The sequence below is a fragment of the Triturus cristatus genome, chromosome 8, assembly GCF_964204655.1.
Source record: "Triturus cristatus chromosome 8, aTriCri1.1, whole genome shotgun sequence".
NCBI classification, from domain to species: domain Eukaryota; kingdom Metazoa; phylum Chordata; class Amphibia; order Caudata; family Salamandridae; genus Triturus; species Triturus cristatus.
In genome coordinates, this window is record NC_140591.1 from 1,608,230,846 (window position 1) to 1,608,251,607 (window position 20,762).

Here is a 20,762-nt window from a genome sequence, read left to right on the forward strand (position 1 = left end):
GCACTGGACTGGATTCACTCGTTCCTCACCGGCCGAACTCAGCAAATCATACTACCCCTGTTCCTCTCAGAACCCACAGAGATCAGCTGCGGAGTGCCCCAGGGTTCTTCCCTGAGCCCCACCCTCTTCAACGTCTACATGGCCCCCCTTGCAGCCATCGTCAGAAACCACAGAGTCAACATAGTCTCCCCAACCAACGACACCCAGCTGATTCTCTTCCTCACTCACAAACCCAAAACCGCCAGAACCAACTTACAGTGGAATGAGGGACATTGCTACCTGGAAGAAAGATAGCTGCGTCAAGCTCAACTCAAAGAAGACTGAAGTACTCATCCTGGGACCTACCCCTTCAGTCTGAGATGACTCTTAGTGGCCAGCCGCTTTGGGAACGCCTCCGACCCCGACGGACCATGCACGTAACCTTGGCATCAAACTGGACTCGTTGCTCACAATGAACCGCCAAATCAATGCAGTTTCCTCAGTCTGCTTCTACACATTCTGCCTGCTTCAAAAGACATTCAGATAGATCCCCACAGAATCCAGAAAGATGGTAACACATGCACTCCTCACTGGCAGACTTGACTACGGCAACGCGCTCTATGAGGCGTCAACCAGAAACTACAGAACGTCCAAAATGCCGTAGCCAGACTGGTCCTCTACTTCCCACACCACAGTCACATCACGCAATACCTTAGACAACTCCACTGGCTCCCAGTCAACAAGAGAATCACCTTCAAGCTCCTCACACATGCCTACAAAGCTCTCCACAATGAAGGACCAGCATACCTGAACCACCGCCTTACATTCCACATACCCGCCAGACAACTCTGTTCCGCACATCTTGCCTCCGTCTCCAGGATCCACAAGACCAGAACCAGAGAAAGATTGTTCTCTTACCTCGTCGCCAAGACCTGGAACACCCTGCCCATCCACTTCAGGCAACCGCGTCACTGACCCAATTCAAAAAGGCCCTCAAGATCTGGCTCTTGATTGATCCTACACCAGAAGGACTAGCAGCCCCCCCATCTCCAGTGCCTTGAAAGCCTCACAGGTTGTAGCTGTGCTATACAAACCACTGATGGATTGATTGATTGATTGACTGAACCAATAACAATATAAGAATATAAATATAAATTTAGAAATGTTATAATATTGTTTCTGTGCATTTTCAATAATTTATTTTCAAGTTGAATTTTTTTTATGAAAGAGATTCTTTGTTATTATATTTGTAAAAGAGTTTTAATGTTATTTATATAGTATGAGTAAAGAAAGTTGTTTTAAAATTAAATGTCTTCCTATTTTTTGGGGGGAGAGAAATTAACCATTTGTAATGATTTCATTACTATTATTACTACTATTTAACTTACTTGTCTTTTAATTTTTTCATCAGTTTTTCCCACAATATATTTTACACTCTATTTTCTAGTTTACTGTATTTTGCTTTTTAAAGCACTGCATTGTTGTAGATATTTCAGTGGTAGATATGTTTATCATTTGCTTATTATTTGCAGTATGTTGGTAATTTTATATTAAGAATAGATATTTTGGGAGTAATTATTTTGACTGCAATGTTTTGGTACATAGATATTTCTGCAGTAGATGTATTTTTAGAACCACAGGGCCAGAGGTTTCAGTTCAGGACACAGAGCTGGCATTTCTTTCTTTCAGTTCAAGGAAGATGATCATATTGCACCATCATAGTGTGTAGATATTCCTAGACACATATTCTGCCAGCCCTATTAAAGGAGATCATAAGTACAGAGGGTAAAGGATCCATATTTACAGAATACCATAACTTGAGGGAAAGAGGAACAGGAAGAACCAGACTAACTAACTACTTTGTAATTCACCCTTTGTAACATTGTCAAACGGTCCACATCATGAACGCATATGTCATGAATGTATGAAGATTTTTGTAGTCCATGCATGAAACTCTATCTACATTTTATTAAAGAGGAGTCTGATATTATAGGACATCTCTTTATTTTTCCTGCTCGGCATCAGTGTACCAAGCAACATCATAAATGACAAGTTGCGACAAACAGCATCTGCAAACAATGTCGCAACTGCTCCATCCTCAATGGGCGCGAAGAGAGAAGAGCCAGGGCCTGGTGGACATCATCGAATGCTGAGACCCTGGATGCAGGTGATGATCCCATCATTCTGAAAAACAAGGATACAATTCACAAAAGGCCATGCGTGGATTGCTGGCAAAGTTAAGGATCAACGAGGTAGCATGACAAAGGTATCTGCATAACCACGGTTAACTTGGCCATTGTTGAACCATGACCAGAAGCTCTTGACTAGTTTAGAAGGGTACTGAAAAAATCTCCTCTTCAGTCTGCCACAACTTCACACAGGGATTCCTGGCAGGAATAAATAGATTTACTGCTGTGGATTCCTGCACTGTGAATGCAGAGACACCTGCAGTCATAAATCCCACTAAGGGGGTAGGAAGTTTGGGAACACCCACAGAAGGAACTCTAATATCACCCCCTCCACTCCCTCACTCACAATTACCAGAGATTTATTTCAACCATGGGCTGGATCACATTCAGATTTGACAGGGTGTGGGAGAAGTGCTTTCTCCTCAGGGAAAATGTTTTACTGAAGAAAATAGAAAAATAAAAAAAATATATGTTTGCACTGTGGGTTCCATTACACCTTTGCTTAAATCTATGCTTTGAAGATTTCCATGTAAACGAAATAGAAGCACATATACCATGTGACGTTCTTAGTAGTACATCAAATACACAAAATATGATGGGAGACATGCTTTCAATGCGTGTGACCACTGGTAGTCACTCGCATTCCAATCCATCATTCTATTTCCCCATCATGCCATCTCAGGATGCACCACATGCAGACCAGTCTTGACCCTGCGCCAATAGGAACAGTCCAGCCCGTTCAGCCTGGGGAGGTCCTTCCTGAACCATGACACACGTAATGAAGACTAGTTTTGCAGTAATTGGGGCTCGTCAGTTGGGTGTAGCTTGTTTCTAGTCGCACAGTGAGAACGAGACCCGGGTCTGAGCATAACTGTGCCACTTAAGGCGGAACATCAAACACACAAAATATGATGCAAGGAATGCCTGCACCTGTGCTAGACCCAGGTCAAGCTGGTTGTAGGGCTCAGCACTGCACTACAGTGGGCCTGATAACTGTTCAAAAAGAGGTCTGTATGACTATTGGGAAGAGGTGCGGCGCAGCGGCCAGGGCGACTGACGCTGGACGCTGGGGATCACGGTTCGATCCCCGGCTGTGGAGGGAGGGGTCTTCCCAGCACCATGTGACTCTGGGCAATAGCTCGCTTAATCTTTCCGACGGCCCCCCGCGCCTTGACACCTTTGGGTAATTGTTTGCGCTTTACAAATACTGGACATTTACATTTATATTTATTTACCATTGGCCGAGGAAGAGCTGCCACTGTGAGTCTTCTTGACCTTTCAACAGCCTATGACCTGATATATCTTGACCTGTGGGACTGGGAGTCAAGGGGAGGCCATGGGCTGGACGGCTCTTTCATAGTGGGCTGTACCCGGGAGGTCTTTATCCCACCCCTTAAGTCATTGTCTACCCACATTTTGCAGACACCCGCAGGAGTCCTCATTAAGCTGGACTCTTTTCAATCTGTATGTAACTCCTTCCAATCTCATTACTACATGCCATCTTTCATGAATGTGTTGTACTGATGATTCCCTGTATGGTTTGGAGCCTTGATAGAAACACCAATGAGGCCCATAATACATTTCAAAGGGGATTCAGGCACTTGCATACTGGCTGTCAAGAAAATGCCTTAAATGTAACTCAGACAAAACTCTGCTAAGGATGGTGGGTGGCCCTTCACCTATTTGATCCTCAGGTTGCTGACTTGACACACTGGGCCTCAACCCAGCTTCTTTTAGGACTCTTACAAATCTTGGTGTGATATTTGATGAAGACATTTCCTTCAAGATCCTGATTTCTAAGGCATCTGAGGGCTGCTTCTTTCACCTCGGAGGCTTGAGGAAAATAATTTATTTCATCTCTGACAACACTAGCGATCTCACTATTCGAGCCATAATGGGCGCAAGAATGAATTATGCCTCCACTGTAAGTTGCTTCAGCTTCATCTAATCTGTCAAAAGCACACCTGGTACAGAATCCAACTGCCTCACTTCTCCTTAAATTGCCCTGCTGTGTTCCTAACTCTTGGGAATTCCATTCCTTGCACCGGCTTCCCATACGTAAACGAGACCTAGTCAAAAGTCTTTGTTCTAGTTTGAGAGCCCTTTATACCCATGGGCAGCTTCAGGCGGGTGGTTTCTCGGTCCATGCATCCAGCTCCTCAGGGTATACTTGACGGAGGTGTTTAAGATTAGGAAGGTCTGTCAGGACGGTAAGGCTTCTGCTTTCCGGATGGCCCCATCCTGAAATGACTGGAGTTCAGGAAGAAACTTACGATGTCTTGGACCAGATGTAGCTAAAGCTAGCTATGCATCGGAGCACCTTGTGCGCTTTATAAACACAACAAATAAAATAAATATGCAATTAAGACTATACCATCGTTATATAATAATGCACACTATAAGAAAACTAAGTACAACTAACAATTCATGTTTTGATCATCTTAGCAAATGTTGTGCGGCCAGTGATGAACCTCTTGATATCTCATCCCATCACATGCCTCCATTTTACTATAAGACACTGGTGCATTGAAGCTTTATTGCTTCAGATAAAGGCTCAAGGCAGCATCACAGCCCAGGGTGGGACCCTCAGGACTGAGGCCAAACCTTGGGAGGAGGGGTTCCACCATGGGAGGACCCCAAGACTAGCGGCCAGCCTTCTCTTCTGAAGGTGACCATTTCCTATCATGCGTCAATACTCACCGGGGCTTTATTTGCGCGGATATCGACAAAGCTGTCTTAGGCAGATCAGACCCATAGGACAAGGTCTTTCTGGTTCACAGAGTATAGCACACGGTCCTATGCATGGAATAGAGAAATACGACAGTATGAACAGACATTATTAACATGTTAAAAAACTGCGAGTGCCCCATTTTGGTACCATAGCAATGTAAATAGCATCTTATTGCCTGAAGATGTTCATGAGTAATGAAGGGCGAGGGTCAATACGCGGTTCCCTCTGAACCTTGAACCTTTACTGACTTTTCTTAATCCAAATCTCACATACCTCGTTGTAAATCTACCCCCTGGAGAGAAACACTCCCTTGGAATGTTCCAGACTCAAATATGGACAACAAGCCACCAGAATGGCAGGTGTACAAGAAGTGACATCATCTATGCTTTGGTACTTATGACATCAGAACTTCCACCTACTCTTAGGGCCTAAGATTAAAACCTAAGTTTAACGGAGACAAAAGTCTAACTTTACCACTGGTAAATGCCCTTTGTGAATACCGAAAATCGTAAAGTTAGACTTTAGTCTCAGTTTACCTTTGTGAATCAGGCCCCAAGTGTGCAACAATTGCTAAAAGACGCAAGGTGCAGCGGCCTAAGGCTAGCCTTGAGGAAAACCACTGCTGATGGGGGGCATGCGGGAATTCATCTGTGCATTTGGTAATTACTGGGCCACATTTCACACCCTTGTTTTTTGTCAATGTGCTACTTTAGACAAGGATTGGCCATATGTAAATCAGTCTTGATTCCACTCCAATGGGAACAGTCCACCCTGTACTCTCAGGCCAGGTCCACCTCACAGGAAATGCAAGAAAACCCAGACCAGTTTTGGCTTCGTAATGTGATGGTTAAAATGTCATGAGTGAATGTGATGGGTAGTGAATGAATGTAGAGGTGAATGCTTGAATGTGATGTGCTACGTGCGAATGTGAAAGGTTGTGCATCAACGTGAAGGGGTATGTGTGAATTTCAAGGGTTGTGTGTGAAAGTGAAGGGATATGCCTACAAGCGAAGGGCAATATGTGAATGTAAGTCAGTGAGCATGAATCTGAAGGTGAACGCATAAATGTGAGAGAACATGCAAGATTGTCAGAAGATGTGAAAAGATCTAAAGGGCCATGGTGGGGAGTGAAGGCGTGTGCATGAACAGGAAGGAGTATGCATGAATATTAAGCCCTGTGTGTGAATGTGAAGGGGTGTGCATGAAAGTGAAGGGTTATGCTTAAATATAAACAAGTATAGGTGAATGTAAATGTTATGTGTTAATGTGGGAGGGTGTGTGTGAATTAAAAAGGGCATATGTGAATATAAAGGAGTATTTGTGAAGGGTATGGGTGAATGTGAAGGGGTTTGTTTAAATATAAACGAGTATTTGTGAATGTAAATGGTATGTGTTAATGTGGAAGGGTATGTGTGAATATAAAAGGGCATATGTGAATATAAAAGAGTATTTGTGATGAACCTCGTACTGTGGGGCTGGTTTGATGACCCCACTGACCTTACCTTTTATGTCTTTTTGTGTCATCCCTGTCTAGGTATTACTTGATTTGGCGTGACTACGTGCTCACACGGAATACTAGTGGGAGGTAGGAACCTTGCCACCAGTGTAGATAGTTACTAGGTCCTGATGAAATGCACTGTATCATCCTGAACATACAGCACGAAACATGTCGACTACAAGCATAGAGTAAAGCATTGCCCCCCTGGACCATTGAGCCAGCGAGCAGCCTCTCTTTCCATTTTTTAACAAGGTGGATTACCACTTCATTAAACTTTCCTTGTGGACTATCCAACCTTTTTTAACACACCACTCATTCACATCTACACTCACACCTAGGGCCCTCACACCCACGGCACCATACGGCAGGGACAGAAGATCTCCGCTAAAGAGCCCCTTTATGGGTGCCCGTCGGGTATTGCAACGCCGACCCGACGAGGAGCGAATCCATATGATGAAGCATGACACCTAGCTTGCTGGGTGTGTGAGGACTCTAGTTCCGACAAGGAGGATTCCCCTCCTTTGTGCCTCCACTCACGTTGGTTCATCCATCCCCCCTCACTGGGGAACTGCGTACTCTCTCTTGTTCTCCAAGGGGTTTATGTGAACATACAAAGCTATGTGTGAATGTGAAAGGACATGCATTAATGTAAAGGGTATGTTTGAATGTGAAGGGATAAATGTGAATGAAGAGGTATGTCTGAATGTGAAGGGGTATATGTGAATGTAAAGGATATGTTTGAATGTGAAGGGGCATAAGTTAATGCTAATGACGTGTGAATGTGAAAGGGTATGTGTGAGTGTGAAAGGGTAAATGTCAATGTGAAAGAGTATATGTGAATGTGGGGGCATGTGAGGTATGAAAGTGTATGTGTGAATATGATGGGACATGCATGAAATTGAAAAGTAGGTACTTTGAATATGCCCGGGCTTATTTGAAAGTGTATGGTAGGTCTAAATGTGAAAGGGTAGGGGTGAACGTGAAGGGGTATATGTGAATCAGAGTGGCATGTGTGATTGTGAAGGGGTGCAATCCTTTACCATGCATGCCTGAACAATGCAGTCTTAACAACAACCGTGTCTTTACTATGCGTGCCTTTACCATGCATGCCTTTACAACCAATTTAGTTGTAATGGCATAATTGGTAAAGGTATATGCGCTGTTATGTCCTAGATGGGTGATAGCTGGTCACTGCAGGGTATGTGGAAGTGTGGAGAAGGCACATATAAGCCTGGCAGTCCCAACCCCACCACTGCGGAGACAAGGGTGGCTGTAGGTAATACCTACTGCTCCCCTTCCGCTCCACAGCCTCATGGTCACCATTTATGGCTTTAGTACCCCAAATATATTCCTCTTAGGCACTTACTTTGTTGGTTAACGTTCTCAGGCATGTTGGGTCCATGGCAACAGGTGGGCCCCTGCGTGGCCAGACCGCAGCGACATGGAATTCGCCGGGTTACGAATGCCATCTACCTGGTCTGGCTCATGACTGGTTTGGACATGCGTGGTTCGTCTAAACCACGCTTACGCATGGTAAAGGCATATGTGTGGTGTGGACGTGCGTGGTTCGTCTAAACCACGCTTACACATGGTAAAGGCATATGTGTGGTGTGGACGTACGTGGTTTGTCTAAACCATGCTTACGCATGGTAAAGGCATGTGTGTGGTGTGGACATGCGTGGTTCGTCTAAACCACGCTCACGCATGGTAAAGGCATATGTGTGGTGTGGACGTGTGTGGTTCGTCTAAACCACGCTTACGCATGGTAAAGGCATATGTGTGGTTTGGACATGCGTGGTTCGTCTAAACCACGCTCACGCATGGTAAAGGCATATGTGTGGTGTGGGCGTGCGTGGTTCGTCTAAACCACGCTTACACATGGTAAAGGCATATGTGTGGTGTGGACGTGCGTGGTTCGTCTAAACCATGCTTACGCATGGTAAAGGCATATGTGTGGTGTGGACATGCGTGGTTCGTCTAAACCACGCTTACGCATGGTAAAGGCATATGTGTGGTGTGGGCGTGCGTGGTTCGTCTAAACCACGCTTACACATGGTAAAGGCATATGTGTGGTGTGGACGTGCGTGGTTCGTCTAAACCATGCTTACGCATGGTAAAGGCATATGTGTGGTGTGGACATGCGTGGTTCGTCTAAACCACGCTTACGCATGGTAAAGGCAAATGTGTGGTGTGGACATGCGTGGTTCGTCTAAACCACGCTCACGCATGGTAAAGGCATATGTGTGGTGTGGACGTGTGTGGTTCGTCTAAACCACGCTTACGCATGGTAAAGGCATATGTGTGGTTTGGACATGCGTGGTTCGTCTAAACCACGCTCACGCACGGTAAAGGCATATGTGTGGTGTGGGCGTGCGTGGTTCGTCTAAACCACGCTTACACATGGTAAAGGCATATGTGTGGTGTGGACGTGCGTGGTTCGTCTAAATCATGCTTACGCATGGTAAAGGCATATGTGTGGTGTGGACATGCGTGGTTCGTCTAAACCACGCTTACGCATGGTAAAGGCATATGTGTGGTTTGGACATGCGTGGTTCCCCCGGAGTTGTTTAGCCACGCATAGTTTAGGCTGCGTGGTTAAGGCTGTTTCCCGTATGTGAATAGCATGTGTGAATGTAAAAGGGTATGTTCGAGTGTGAAGGGTCATGCATGAAATTCAATGGGTACATGTGAATATGACATGATTTATGTGAAAGAGAGCGGTATGTGTGTGTGCGCCTCTCTTCTATGTCTCACATCTGTTCCTGCTCTCCCTCTGCCTCTCACACTCTCATCACCGTCTGTTTCTATTGCATTCTCCATTTCTGTCTCTTCCTGCTCCTCTATCTCCCTTTTACTTTCCTACCCATTTGTCTCACTGCTTTCTTTGCTTTATCTTTCTGTCTCTCAAGAACTCTCACTCAGTGCCTCTGTGTCTGGGTGTGTGATGTCACTTCCTGTGATATCATTGATGTCAAAGGGTGTGTGACGTCACTTTCACTAACCCTGGTATTTCAGGGCTTCATCGTCCAGGGCAGCCCTGGTTATCAGAACTGCCACAAGCCTAGAAATTGACAGATATTTGATCTGATAGCCGGTGTGCGCAGCTGGGATATATTTGGGGTACTAAAGCCATTAATGGTCACATTGAGGCTGTGGAGCCGGAGGGGAGCCGTAGGCATTACCCACACCGACCCTTGTCTCCGCAGTGGTGGGGTTGGGACTGCCAGCCTTGCATGTGCCTTCTCCACGCTTCTTTCTGTGCAGTCAGTCTTTCATTAGACTGTGATTGATACTGCAGGCAGAAGACGGGGGTGGACCGGGGGGTATGGAGAGACACCCCTCTATATTTAGAGCGGGGACCCCTTCCCCCTACTTGAGTCAAAAGGAATCAGCGATGTGTCACCTGTGCCCTGGCAGGGCGGCTGCTTGGATGTAGAGACACTGTACACGTTTAAGCTGGCCTCAGGGTGCTTTACACCCAAGCCCACAGGGGGGAGCCCCTGGATGTGCACCGGAGACCCAACAGATGCCGGGGGGGGGGGGTTGCTTGTGAATCCTCCTAATGAATTGACAGGATGCCCGGGGTCCACGTAGGGGACCCTCCTAACAGGGCTGCCTCCTTAGTGCCACAGGAAGGCACACTAAGCAGCATACCAGTGGACCCCGGCCTATGGACCAGGGGGTCAGCCTGCCGCGTCACTTCCTGCCGTGGTGGGGGAAGGCAAGGGTACAAATACCTTCCCCCGCCCAGGATGCAGCCTCTTGCCTGCTGCCCGTCTCGCTGTTTGGGTGCCTGCTGGTCGCATTGTCCAGAGGCCTGGTCTGGCGTCGTGCTGGTGACATCCCCGGTCGGCTTCGGTTTGCGGTGAGTCGATTCTCTACCTTCCCATTGTGCGGTTCCATGGGCACCGCATTCTCAAGTGGATGGGCTCGCTCGCTTTCGGGGATGTGGAGCGGTAGCTCAGAGCTTTTCTCTCTGTACATCATGCCGTCTCAGGTGGGGGTGCAGAGGCGAGACCGCGAGTCACGTGCTCAAAGCTCTGCCCTGCACCCCGTGATGTCTCCCATGTCACGGTCCTGGAGTGATCTGTGGCAGGTCTGGTAGCTCGGTTTTGTGATGTTGTGAGGATAACCCCATGTTTTTTAGTTAGAAAGGGGTGTCCTTGGTTGTAGCCTGTGAGCCGAGTGCTGATGGTATCGCCAAGCAGTAAAAATACAGGTCATGAACGGACACCCGGGACTGCTGCGGACCACGAGGTTAGTCGGCTTCCCCCTCCCCCCTATTGGAGTCTCACCACCCGGGTTATGCCCGGGAGGGACTCTGTCCCACCCTGTAGTTATCTTGGCCGCCCCCGCGAGGTCCGCGTTGCCGGTACCGGTGGGGTTTGAGGCTAAGGAAGGGGATGGGGGTCAGGGGGGGTTGAGTGTGTGTGTGTCCCGAGGCAGCAGACGCGCAGCCCGGCCATGCCGAGGTCGCGGCCTCCAATGCCGGGGTAATTTACTCCCTTAACACGGCCACCCGAGTGGTTGTTCATTGGGGGGCAGCGAGGGAGTGGGGTCTGTCCTATTGGGCCCCCATTTGGCATGCCGTTGGACTGGCCTGGCCAGCTGGAGAGGGGGATCCCCTGGCGGGTTTCCCCAACGGGGAAGAGAGCAGCTGACCCTCGGCATCCAAGTCTTGGGGTCCCCTGGGGGGTAGCTAGAGCCAGGTCCAGGTTGGGATTATCAGGGCCTGGGACTCCCGATGCGTGGGGGAGGGGGGAGAGCAGGTAGCACCGTTGCACCCCTCCCCCCTCTTTCTAGGGTTTCAATGGAGCTCGTGGGGGCTGAGGCAGACCTGCAAACCTCCACTGTCTGGGGTGCACGCTTCGGGAGCATGATCCCTTCCCTGCCCGGTTAGCGCTGGGGAGCAGACGGCTTCGGCGAAGGGAGCAGGCCATGGGGCCTTCGAACGCGGCAACTTCGGCGGCTGGGCTCCGTTTGGGGAGGGCATCAGGCACTAGAACTGCTTGGACGTAGGTCTTCCCTATGCTGCCCATGACAGGCGACACTACCGGTTGGCAGGGCCGGCTCAGTTGGGGTCGTGGGTGCGCTTGCTGTCCGGATCCACACCTTCCCCATGGTGACTGGGTTCGCATGCTCGCATTGCAGGGGCTGCTTGCAAAACAACAGTCTGACGTGCGGCGTTCCGGCCGGGCCGCTTTCAACAAGTCTTGCACCATAGGCACTGTATAGAGCAGGGGTACTCATAGTACGGCCCGCGGGCCGCCAGCGGCCCGGCAAGCCTTCCTTGGCGGCCCGCGGACCTTGCCGACATCATATGCCTTTGTGTTTTTTATATCGCCGGTTGCGAGCTATGGGGGCCGGGCGATTCTTTTAAATAACATTCACTTGTTAATGAGGCTTTGTTGTGTTTCACCTCTTCTTAGCGCCCCTGCATCTCCCCTCTGAATGATTGGAGATGCAGGAGCGCTAAGAAGAGATGAAATACAACAAAGCCTCATTAACAAGTGAATGGTCTTTAAAAGACCCGTGAAGTACTTGGGTGCAGCGGCTGTGTGCGTTCAAGCCACTCTGTGCCCCGCCCCGCCTCCCCTCTCATCGTGTGCAGTTCAGGATTCTAAGTGATAGTAACGTAAAGCGGAAGTGTAAAAACGACACATATGAGGGAAGTGGTAATTACCACCAATTCGTAGCGTGCCACTGACTAAATACGGAGCGGCGAGTCTGTCTGTACAGAGGGCGGTTGTGTGTTGTGCTAATATCAGGCCTTCATAAAGCTAAAGATGTCTATAGCCAGCCCTAAAAATCTACTTCTGAGTGGGGTCTTTTAACAGGGGCTAGTAGGGGGTGGAGAATACCATTAATCATTACACATTAGCGCACATGCAGATTGGTCGAATGTCAGCTTCACAACATGGGTGACAGCTGCATAAACATGACGTCAGAGGTTTAGGAAGTGCGCCGCACATCTGCATACGTTGAATGTGTCGCTTTCACGGATTGCTCCCGTTCATTGCACTTTAAAACTCACCGCAGAAGTTGATATTGGGGGTTATTTGTTTAATGCCCTTGTTCCATTGACCTGTGCTATGACCTTGCCTCAGGGGGCCTGCAACTTGTTCACTTGACCTTGGGCTCATCTTCGGCCATGTCCTCTTGCTGCAGAGACGATGATGACGGTCATGAAAAGGGCGGTTTGCAGCTCCTGGCACTCTTCTAGCACCTCGATTACAAGTGGCATGTAACACCCGACTGGCCTGCTAACTGGAGATCTCGGCCCCAGAGTTACACGTTTTTCTTTTTCACATGGAACTTTCAGCCTCAGAAAAGAGCTGCAACCTCCGGGTGCAAGACCGCAGCAAAAGGGCATGAGACTGGCATCACTCTTGTATCAATGCAAGAAGGTCTGGTATCAGAGAAGAAAAACAGACACATTGTGTGTATTTGATCGACTGTGAATCTGACACACTGTGCGCCTTGAAGCCCTCGTGTGCTCCATTAGAAATGGTTCAGGGACGGAGAGAAAGGGAGACAAAAAGTGATTGAGAGAGAGAGATAGAGAGAGGGAGACGGAGAGAGAGGGAGGGAGAGAGAGGGAGGGAGGGAGGGGGAGAGAGAGAGGGAGACAGAGGGAGGGAGACAGACCGAGACAGACAGAGGGAGGGAGACGGAGTGAGAGGGAGACAGAGAGGAAGAGGGAGGGCGAGGGAGGTAGGGAGACAGAGAGAGAGGGAGACACAGTGAGTGAGAGAGTGAGTGAGACACAGAGGGAGGGAGACAGAGAGAAAGGGAGACAAACAGAGTGATGGAGACAGAGGAAGAGAGAGAGAGAGATAGAGAGAGGGAGGGAGACGGAGAGAGAGAGAGAGGGAGAGTGATAGAGAGAAGGAGAGAGAGAGAGAGGGAGGGAGACAGAGGGAGGGAGGGAGACAGAGAGAGGGAGGGAGACAGAGCGATAGATAGATAGATAGATAGATAGATAGATAGATAGATAGATAGATAGATAGATAGATAGATAGATAGATAGATAGATAGATAGATAGATAGATAGATAGATAGATAGATAGATAGATAGATAGATAGATAGATAGATATGTGTGAATGCCTGGTCTGGTGGCACAGTGGACGAAGGCGTCCGCTGCAGGGGCCTGTGTTCAACCTCATGGTCATAGTTTTTTTTTTTGGTCTAGCCCCGCCCCCTCCCCCACTGGCCCCGCCCCCACCGGTGCGGCCCTCAGCCAGAAACCACACTGTAAATTTGGCCCCCGAGAGAAAGTTTGTGAGTACCCCTGGTATAGAGCATTGCATAGGAATCCGTCCTGCAGCTATAATGTTGACGCCTCATGTCTTGCTGTGAGCTGCCAACTGGGAGCGGAATGCCAGGTTCGAGCGCAGCGTCCGTTTTCGTCCTGCAATTCTGGTCTATCTCTCATCTCCCCGGGTGGCTCTGGGGTTTGCACCCCAGAGGGCGCCTTGCGGCGAGCCAGTTCATTGTTGAAGGCAGCGCGGTGAAGGGCAGAGACTGAAGCCCCGGGTACCTTGAGGCGCAAGTCCAGCCGCTTGGCAGTGAATGCAGAGGCATGGCTTGCCCCCACGCACTCTTACCAGGAGATTTTCTGCCTTAGGAACTGGCGGTTGGGCACCGCGCAGCTCTCCTGCGCTGCTGCCGATCATGAGGGTAGAGGGCAGCACGGAGCTGGATAACCACCACCTGACATGACTTTAGGATCAGCTACTAACTTAGATTGACAAGGCGGGTGGTTAAGTTTTACGGTTACAGCGTTCAACCGCGAAGTGGGGGAACCGGGTTCGAGTCTCGGCAACGAGGCTTAACTTACGTTGTTTCCATGCAAAACTATTATCTCCCGGTGCCTTACAAATTGAATGTGTTCTCATGTAACGGAACTGGTGCTCATGTAAGCGCTCTGATACCCGAAGTCAATGTTTCTGTTTCGTAAATTTCAGGGGTATAGTATGGTAATTTGTTTGACTGGGGTTGGGTATGTTTTCTGATCAGTTATGTTTCCTTGCCCACAATGTTTCATTATTGCTCCGTGGCGGCATCCACGCCTATTGTTGTTTTGGGGGCTCTCCCTGCCACAGGGGCTCTACTATGGAGTCGGGAGTGGATACAACATGCTTTCTATCAGGGGCATTGGGTTACCAGCAGCATGTAGGGGGTTACTGGCCCCATGTGCAGGTCTCATTTATGTTTGGTGTTCCCAGTGATCGCTAAGGAGTGGGGAACACCCGCCGTCAGGGAAACTAAAAATGACAAGGCGAGTGGATAAGCCTTATGGTTAGAGTGGTCGACCTCAAAGCTGGCAAACCGTGTTCGAGTCTCTACATCGAGCTCAACATATTGTGATTCTGGGCAAATCAATTAATCTCCAAGGTCCTTATAACGAATGTGTTCTCTTGTAACGGAACTGGTGCTCATGTTAGCGCTCTGATGCCCGACGTCTCAGTTTAGTTTGCGCTAAATAAAACTCTACAAAGAACTAAAATAAATATATATTCTTAGTTCAGCCCTGAAGGCATGCAAAGACCCAGAGACCGGATCGTACGCGGTAATTGACCACATGATACCAACACAGGTACCCCATTGTAGACAGTGTCATGCGGCTGAGGGCGCTTTTTTTCCACTGGGGTATCAAACTCTTGTGCTCCTGTTGTGCGTGGGTAAGCCCTTCGATGAACACCGTATCACCTCCTCATACCAAGGCCTCATGGTGTTGTCAAGTTGCTCATATTGGTTCCGTTTTCGCAGCAATATGAAGGTAACTCTGATTGGATGTTGGGAAGGGGTAGTTTTCCTCGAAGAAACACAGGCTGAGGGTGACTGATGCGATAATGTCCTCGCTTGTAAACGCACAGGTGGGACAGTTTCTCAACTGGCAAGTAAACATGGGCACTTCACAGTCTGTTGTCGCAGGCCCCTTCTTTAAGGCAGATTTACAGTGCAGATTCCCAGTTATGCTGGGATAGTATTTTGTGTGTTTCTACGCATAGGGTACTGCGCGTAAAGCACTATGATCCCAATCTCGAAGAGGTATAGGTGTCCGTCGGGCCGGACCTTTGTCATGGAATGGGGGCTGAGGTTTCTGTCCCAGCTCCAGCTATTTAATATTCCTTCACCCAAATCGAGATGGGCCAAGTCCATGCCAGACAATAACCTAAATCAACTCCCTGACAGGCACAGGCTTATGTGTTTATGACTGTTGTCGGTGTGGCTGAGCATATTGACACTGGACTGCATGGGGGCAAAGGCCTCACCCCTTCATCGTTTTCAGGTGCTGGTAGTTCTTTGCGCAGTTTTTGTTTCGTAGGAGCACGCGGCGAGCGTTGCCAGGGAGGCCCAGAAGGTTAGTCGCAAGTTCTCTGCACAAATTGGCCCGGTAGAACCTGGTAAGCAGGCGCGCGCTAGCGCCAGTTGTAGCCGGGCAACTGCTGCCTGAGTGGTTACACTTGAATGAGTTTTTCTCGTCGTGCTCTGTCCTGTGCCGGAGTGCGTCCAGATTGTTTAATTTAGTTGCAGTCTTGTGTAGCGTGGACTTGGCCGGAAGGCAGAAGGCTTTTCAACAAGAGCAGGACAACAAGTGTACTGCGTGTTAGTTACATTGATTGAACACAGCTGCCAAGGCAGAATGCTATGTGCGACATGCTCCAAATTTCAGAGTAACAATGTGAGGTTTCAACAACTAAGGGTGACACTTCCACCGTTACAACTGGGGCACGCTTGAGTATCAGGGCCTCGTAGTGCTGTAACGTTGCCCATATTGGTTCAGGTCCCACAGCGATAGGGAGGTAACGTTGATCGGAAGGTTGGGAAGGGGTGCTTTTCCTCTAGGAAACACTGAAGGTACGTGTTTGCAGCGATAATGTTCTCGCTGGTAAAGGCACAGGGTGAATACGTTCTCAACTGGCAATTGGACTAGGGCACTTCGGAGAGCACTACAGTTCCCAACACACATTGCCCGTTCATGTTTTCAACATGGGTGCACACGCCGCCCTACACGGGCCTCTCTTGCCAACGCCTGGTGTGTACTGCGTGCAAGCTATATTGATTCAACACAGCTGCCAAGGCAGAGCGCTATGTGTGACATGCTCCAAATTTCAGTGTAATATGTGACGTTTCAACGACTAGGGGTGACACTTCTCCATTACAATAGGGGCACGCTTGTTTGGTTCGCAGCCCGGGCATCTTCAGTTTGTTCGCTAATATGGTGACGCGGTGTGCATTTACGCATGGGGTGACTGTGTATGTACACATGAGGTGGCGCTGTGCGCGTACACATGAGGTGGTGCTGTGCGGGTACACAGATGGCGCTGTGCAGGGTTTGCACTTGAGGTGATGCTGTGCGGGGTTACACATGAGGTGGCGCTGTGTGCAGTTACACATGAGGTGACTGTGTGCTATTACCACTGTGTGCAGTTACACACGAGGTGACACTGCAGTTACACACGAGGTGACACTGTGCAGTTACACACGAGGTGACACTGTGCAGTTACACACGAGGTGACACGGTGCAGTTACACACGAGGTGACACGGTGCAGTTACACATGAGGTGACACGGAGCAGTTACACACGAGGTGACACGGTGCAGTTACACACAAGGTGCCAGGACTCAGGAGGTTACACTGTTTGCAAGCACACAAGAGGATACGGTGTGCAAATGCACAGGTGGTGACACGTGTGGAATGTAAGGCTGGTCCGGGAGGTGGCACCCAGTGGCTGGGAGTATTGCAAGCATTTCAACAACCTTAGCATGCTTGAAGGGTATATGCAGCCGCGCGAATGGGAAGAGCCTGACTCTGAATTTTAAAGTATAGTTGGCAAACCTGGGGTGAACTGCAAAACAGCTTGGGCCTCGTGTTAGATGATACAGACGTTCTAACTCTGTTTGGGCTTGCCATGATGCTGTGCTTCTAAGGCAGGTAAATGCCTCCTGAGAGGTTCGGCTGCATTAGATTTGTTTCATCATTAGAACTTGGGCTTACAATCTCCTGGCATTTTGCAGTTCTAGGAAGATATGCAGCATCTCCAATGAGAAGAGCCTGACACCTTGAGTAAAGTATATTTGGCAAACTTGGGGTGGACTGCTAAAACAGCTGGGGCGTCACATGTTAGATGATGCAGGGGTCGGTGGGCACACACATGTTACCAGTGGGGGGAAGCACCCCACTTTTCCAGGTAATAGGGCCAGCAGTCTGGGACATCTAAGATCAGGGTAATTAGGGGGGGCGTGCTAACCCTGTATTGGACTGGCCACGTTGCTGCGCTTCATAGACAGAGGTTGATTGTCTCCTGACAAGTCCGGCTTGCATTGTAGTCGTTTCAATGTGGAAATTGGAGCATACAATCTCCTTGCATTTTGCAGTTATAGAAAGAAAAGAATTATAAAGGAATAGCAGTGTAGGAACTGGGCACACCTAGCAGTAAAGCCAGCAATTAGGAAGAATTGGGGGGTGTCAGATATTTCTTTGCAGTAATATCAGGGAGCTGCGGCTACGTTCCAACAGTGCTAGATACTTTGATGACTGGCGTGCTTTTATCCACAGGTTAGCGGGGCAGGTTAACGGGCCGCATCTGTCTCTGTGGGTTTTATGTGTGGTCGGGTCATTTGACCGAGTTGAACCATTATCACTTGATATATCTGGACATGAAGGGATGCCAGGCTAGATTCTAGCGAATGCAGGTAGCGGTACTTATGGGATATGTGATATATTGTCTTCTGGCAGTCCGCCATGCAAGAGGACTATGTACCTAGGTCATGCACATCAGGCAGAGGTGACCAGTGGAAGCAGGAGGGGTATTGCACAGAACAGGACACTGCACAGGTTAGATGCCAGCGAATTGTGGCTACACTACTTTACATGACTAAGTAAACCGGGACTGATTCACAGGCGGGGTGTGGTGGTGGTGGTCCCTACCTCATTTCACAGGATCATTCCCTGTTGGGTCTATCTAACGATCATCTCTTTGGGCTTTAAATTTACAGCCTCTCTTGTCTCAGCCATACTATGAGTAGGTTAGCCATGGACTTTAAGAAGTGCTACAATGGACCTCTAATGCTATAGTACAGCAGCTACTTTACCGTTGCTATTTGTACCTCATTAGCACCAGCAGAGGCTCACATGGGTAGCAGTAAGCTTCCTTTTATTTCGCCTGGGATTGGGGCTGGCAATGTCATCAAAATTTTGCATCCAAGAAATTGAAGAGGCAAAGACATGCCTGTGATGGTGCAACGTGCACTCAGCAGTAGAGCCAGCTAAGTTTCAACATAATCCTGGTATACCTTCAGTGATAAATGGAAGGTCATGGGCTACACACAGATAGGCACTTTGTGTCAGCTGGGGCTTTAGTGTGCCATTCCCAAGAGGGTGCGGGTTGCCTTGTTGTTGTTGATATGGAGGGGATGGAGCACTAATACGGACAAACTACAAGAGCACTTTTTGGAGTAATAGTTAAGGTGAAATTGATTGAATTGTTGGCATGTTACCAGTTGCTTCAGTTAAGTGAATTTTCCTTGGGAGTTGTCAGCGAACATTCGGACTGCAATGTTGGTGGTTAGCCGGTTGGCATGGCCTTTTAGATTTGTGTTTCTAGCTCAGGCATGTCCAAGTACGGGTTATAGGGCCTGAAGTCTGACCTGGGGTATAAGTTCACAGGCAGGTGGAGCGGGCGAACTGAAAATGGCTTGGGTTCGACCGCTGGTCACAGGTTCAGATCCTGGTAGGTCCTCTTAGCAGTTCATCCTTCTGAGATCGATGAAACAAGTACCATTGAGTTGAGTAACAATAACATGGGCAAATTCTCCCGCCCTATAGCCTTGGCTGGCAGCCATGCAGGTTGTGGAAGTTGTCATCAACAAGTGTGCTATGGGCCATAAGATTGGGGAAACCCCTGGGTTAAGCACAAATGGGCTACAAAGTATGAAAGAACACTTGGCATTCCCAGCATTCTAAAAGAGCAGGTATTTATACTTGTGGTTCCCCTCGGGTTCGCACTGTCCCGTCCGCTCCCTGGTATACTAGCAGACGTTTGGGAGGGCGAGGCGTCACCCAGGGTGGTGACTGTCGGAATGCGATGGACATACTTCGACAAGTGCTATACACAGATAACTGGGTGAATGAGGAAGTAAGGCGGGCTTGATAACTGTTACTTCCACCCGCATTGGCACTTCTTGTCAGGAGTGGATTGTCGAAGGTATTGCTCTTCAGCCAGGCAATGTTAACATTGAACCAACACCAAACCTGTTGTGGGTGCACATCCATGAAGGGCTGGGCGAGGCGGGTACCACGGATACTGGGTCCCCCTCCGAGTTGCAGACTCAGTAGGACAAGGTAACAGGTGGGGCGGGGGGCATCCCAAGGCATTTGAGGGGACAGCCGGCCGTAAGCTACCCTGGGAGGGATGGTGTAATTGAGAAGGCACTGGAACAGCTTCTGTAGAAGGAGCAGCCTGGACAGGGGGGGTGTGTCACCCCTCTCACCACTGGGGTCTGACAGCTGGGAGGTAGCGAGTTGACTTTCCAGGGTAGGAGGGTCCTGCTGCCAGAATTGAATTCCCCCTGGTGTAAGTTATGCATCCATCCCTGAACTGATGGGAGCACCTGTCCAGAAGAGGCATACTGGCCTCCGGTCCTGTATGGGCTTGGACTTGTTTTGGCTGGACCGGGGAGAGGCCCGGTAATCAGCAGGATGGAGGTAAAGATGCCTACCTTGGTGGGGGGCCCTGGTTGTGACGGTGGCCACCCCCAGAGCTGTGGAGGAGTTACAGGGCGATCCAGAGTCTGCAAGGTACAGAAGGGTACTACATGCAGCAGCACAATAAGGGTGCAAAGCCAAGTACACCCAGAGATGTCTTAGCATTGTCCCCTGGAAGATCGACGGCGCCCCATTAGTCCTACGGGCGGTTGTGGGCCTGAGCCACCGGGGGCTGCCTGGAATGCTCAGCCCCCCTTTTAGGGGACGTGAGTAAGTGTGATAGGAGGATTGGCCCCTCCCAAAAAATTGGTAATCGCCGACTGGCGACGGCCACGGGGAATTTAGCTCATCAGGCAGGCAGGCGGCATAAGGGCTGGCCTGCCCTTGGATCACCCGAAAGATAACCCACCATGTTGGTATATTTGTTATGCAAATAAACCTGCATCAATTTTCTCCACTAACAAAGTGTCGTGTGGTTTATTTATGTATTTTGCTGTACGAAAACTGAGAAGGTGTCTTGTGGTTTATTTATGTATGTTGTGGTATGAGAACTGAGAAGTGTTGCCGATATTGGCACTATGACAGGCTGCCGGGGGTCCACGTAGGGGACCCTCCTAACAGGGCGGCCTCCTTAGTGCCACAGGAAGGCAC

At 49.1% G+C, this 20,762-nt stretch overlaps 1 protein-coding gene across 1 annotated transcript in view; it reads right to left on the reverse strand.

Annotated features, from left to right (window-relative positions):
• Positions 1 to 2,026: 2,026 nt before the first annotated feature.
• Positions 2,027 to 20,762, reverse strand: part of LOC146806322 (uncharacterized) — a 194,807-nt gene continuing 176,071 nt past the window's right edge. The window contains exons 6-7 of the mRNA XM_085620627.1: positions 4,869 to 4,964; positions 2,027 to 2,163 (exon numbers count right to left, since the gene is read on the reverse strand). Of these exons, the coding sequence (XP_085476753.1) occupies positions 4,876 to 4,964 (89 nt within the window). The 3' untranslated portion in view covers positions 2,027 to 2,163; positions 4,869 to 4,875. The remainder of the gene's footprint in view (positions 2,164 to 4,868; positions 4,965 to 20,762) is intronic.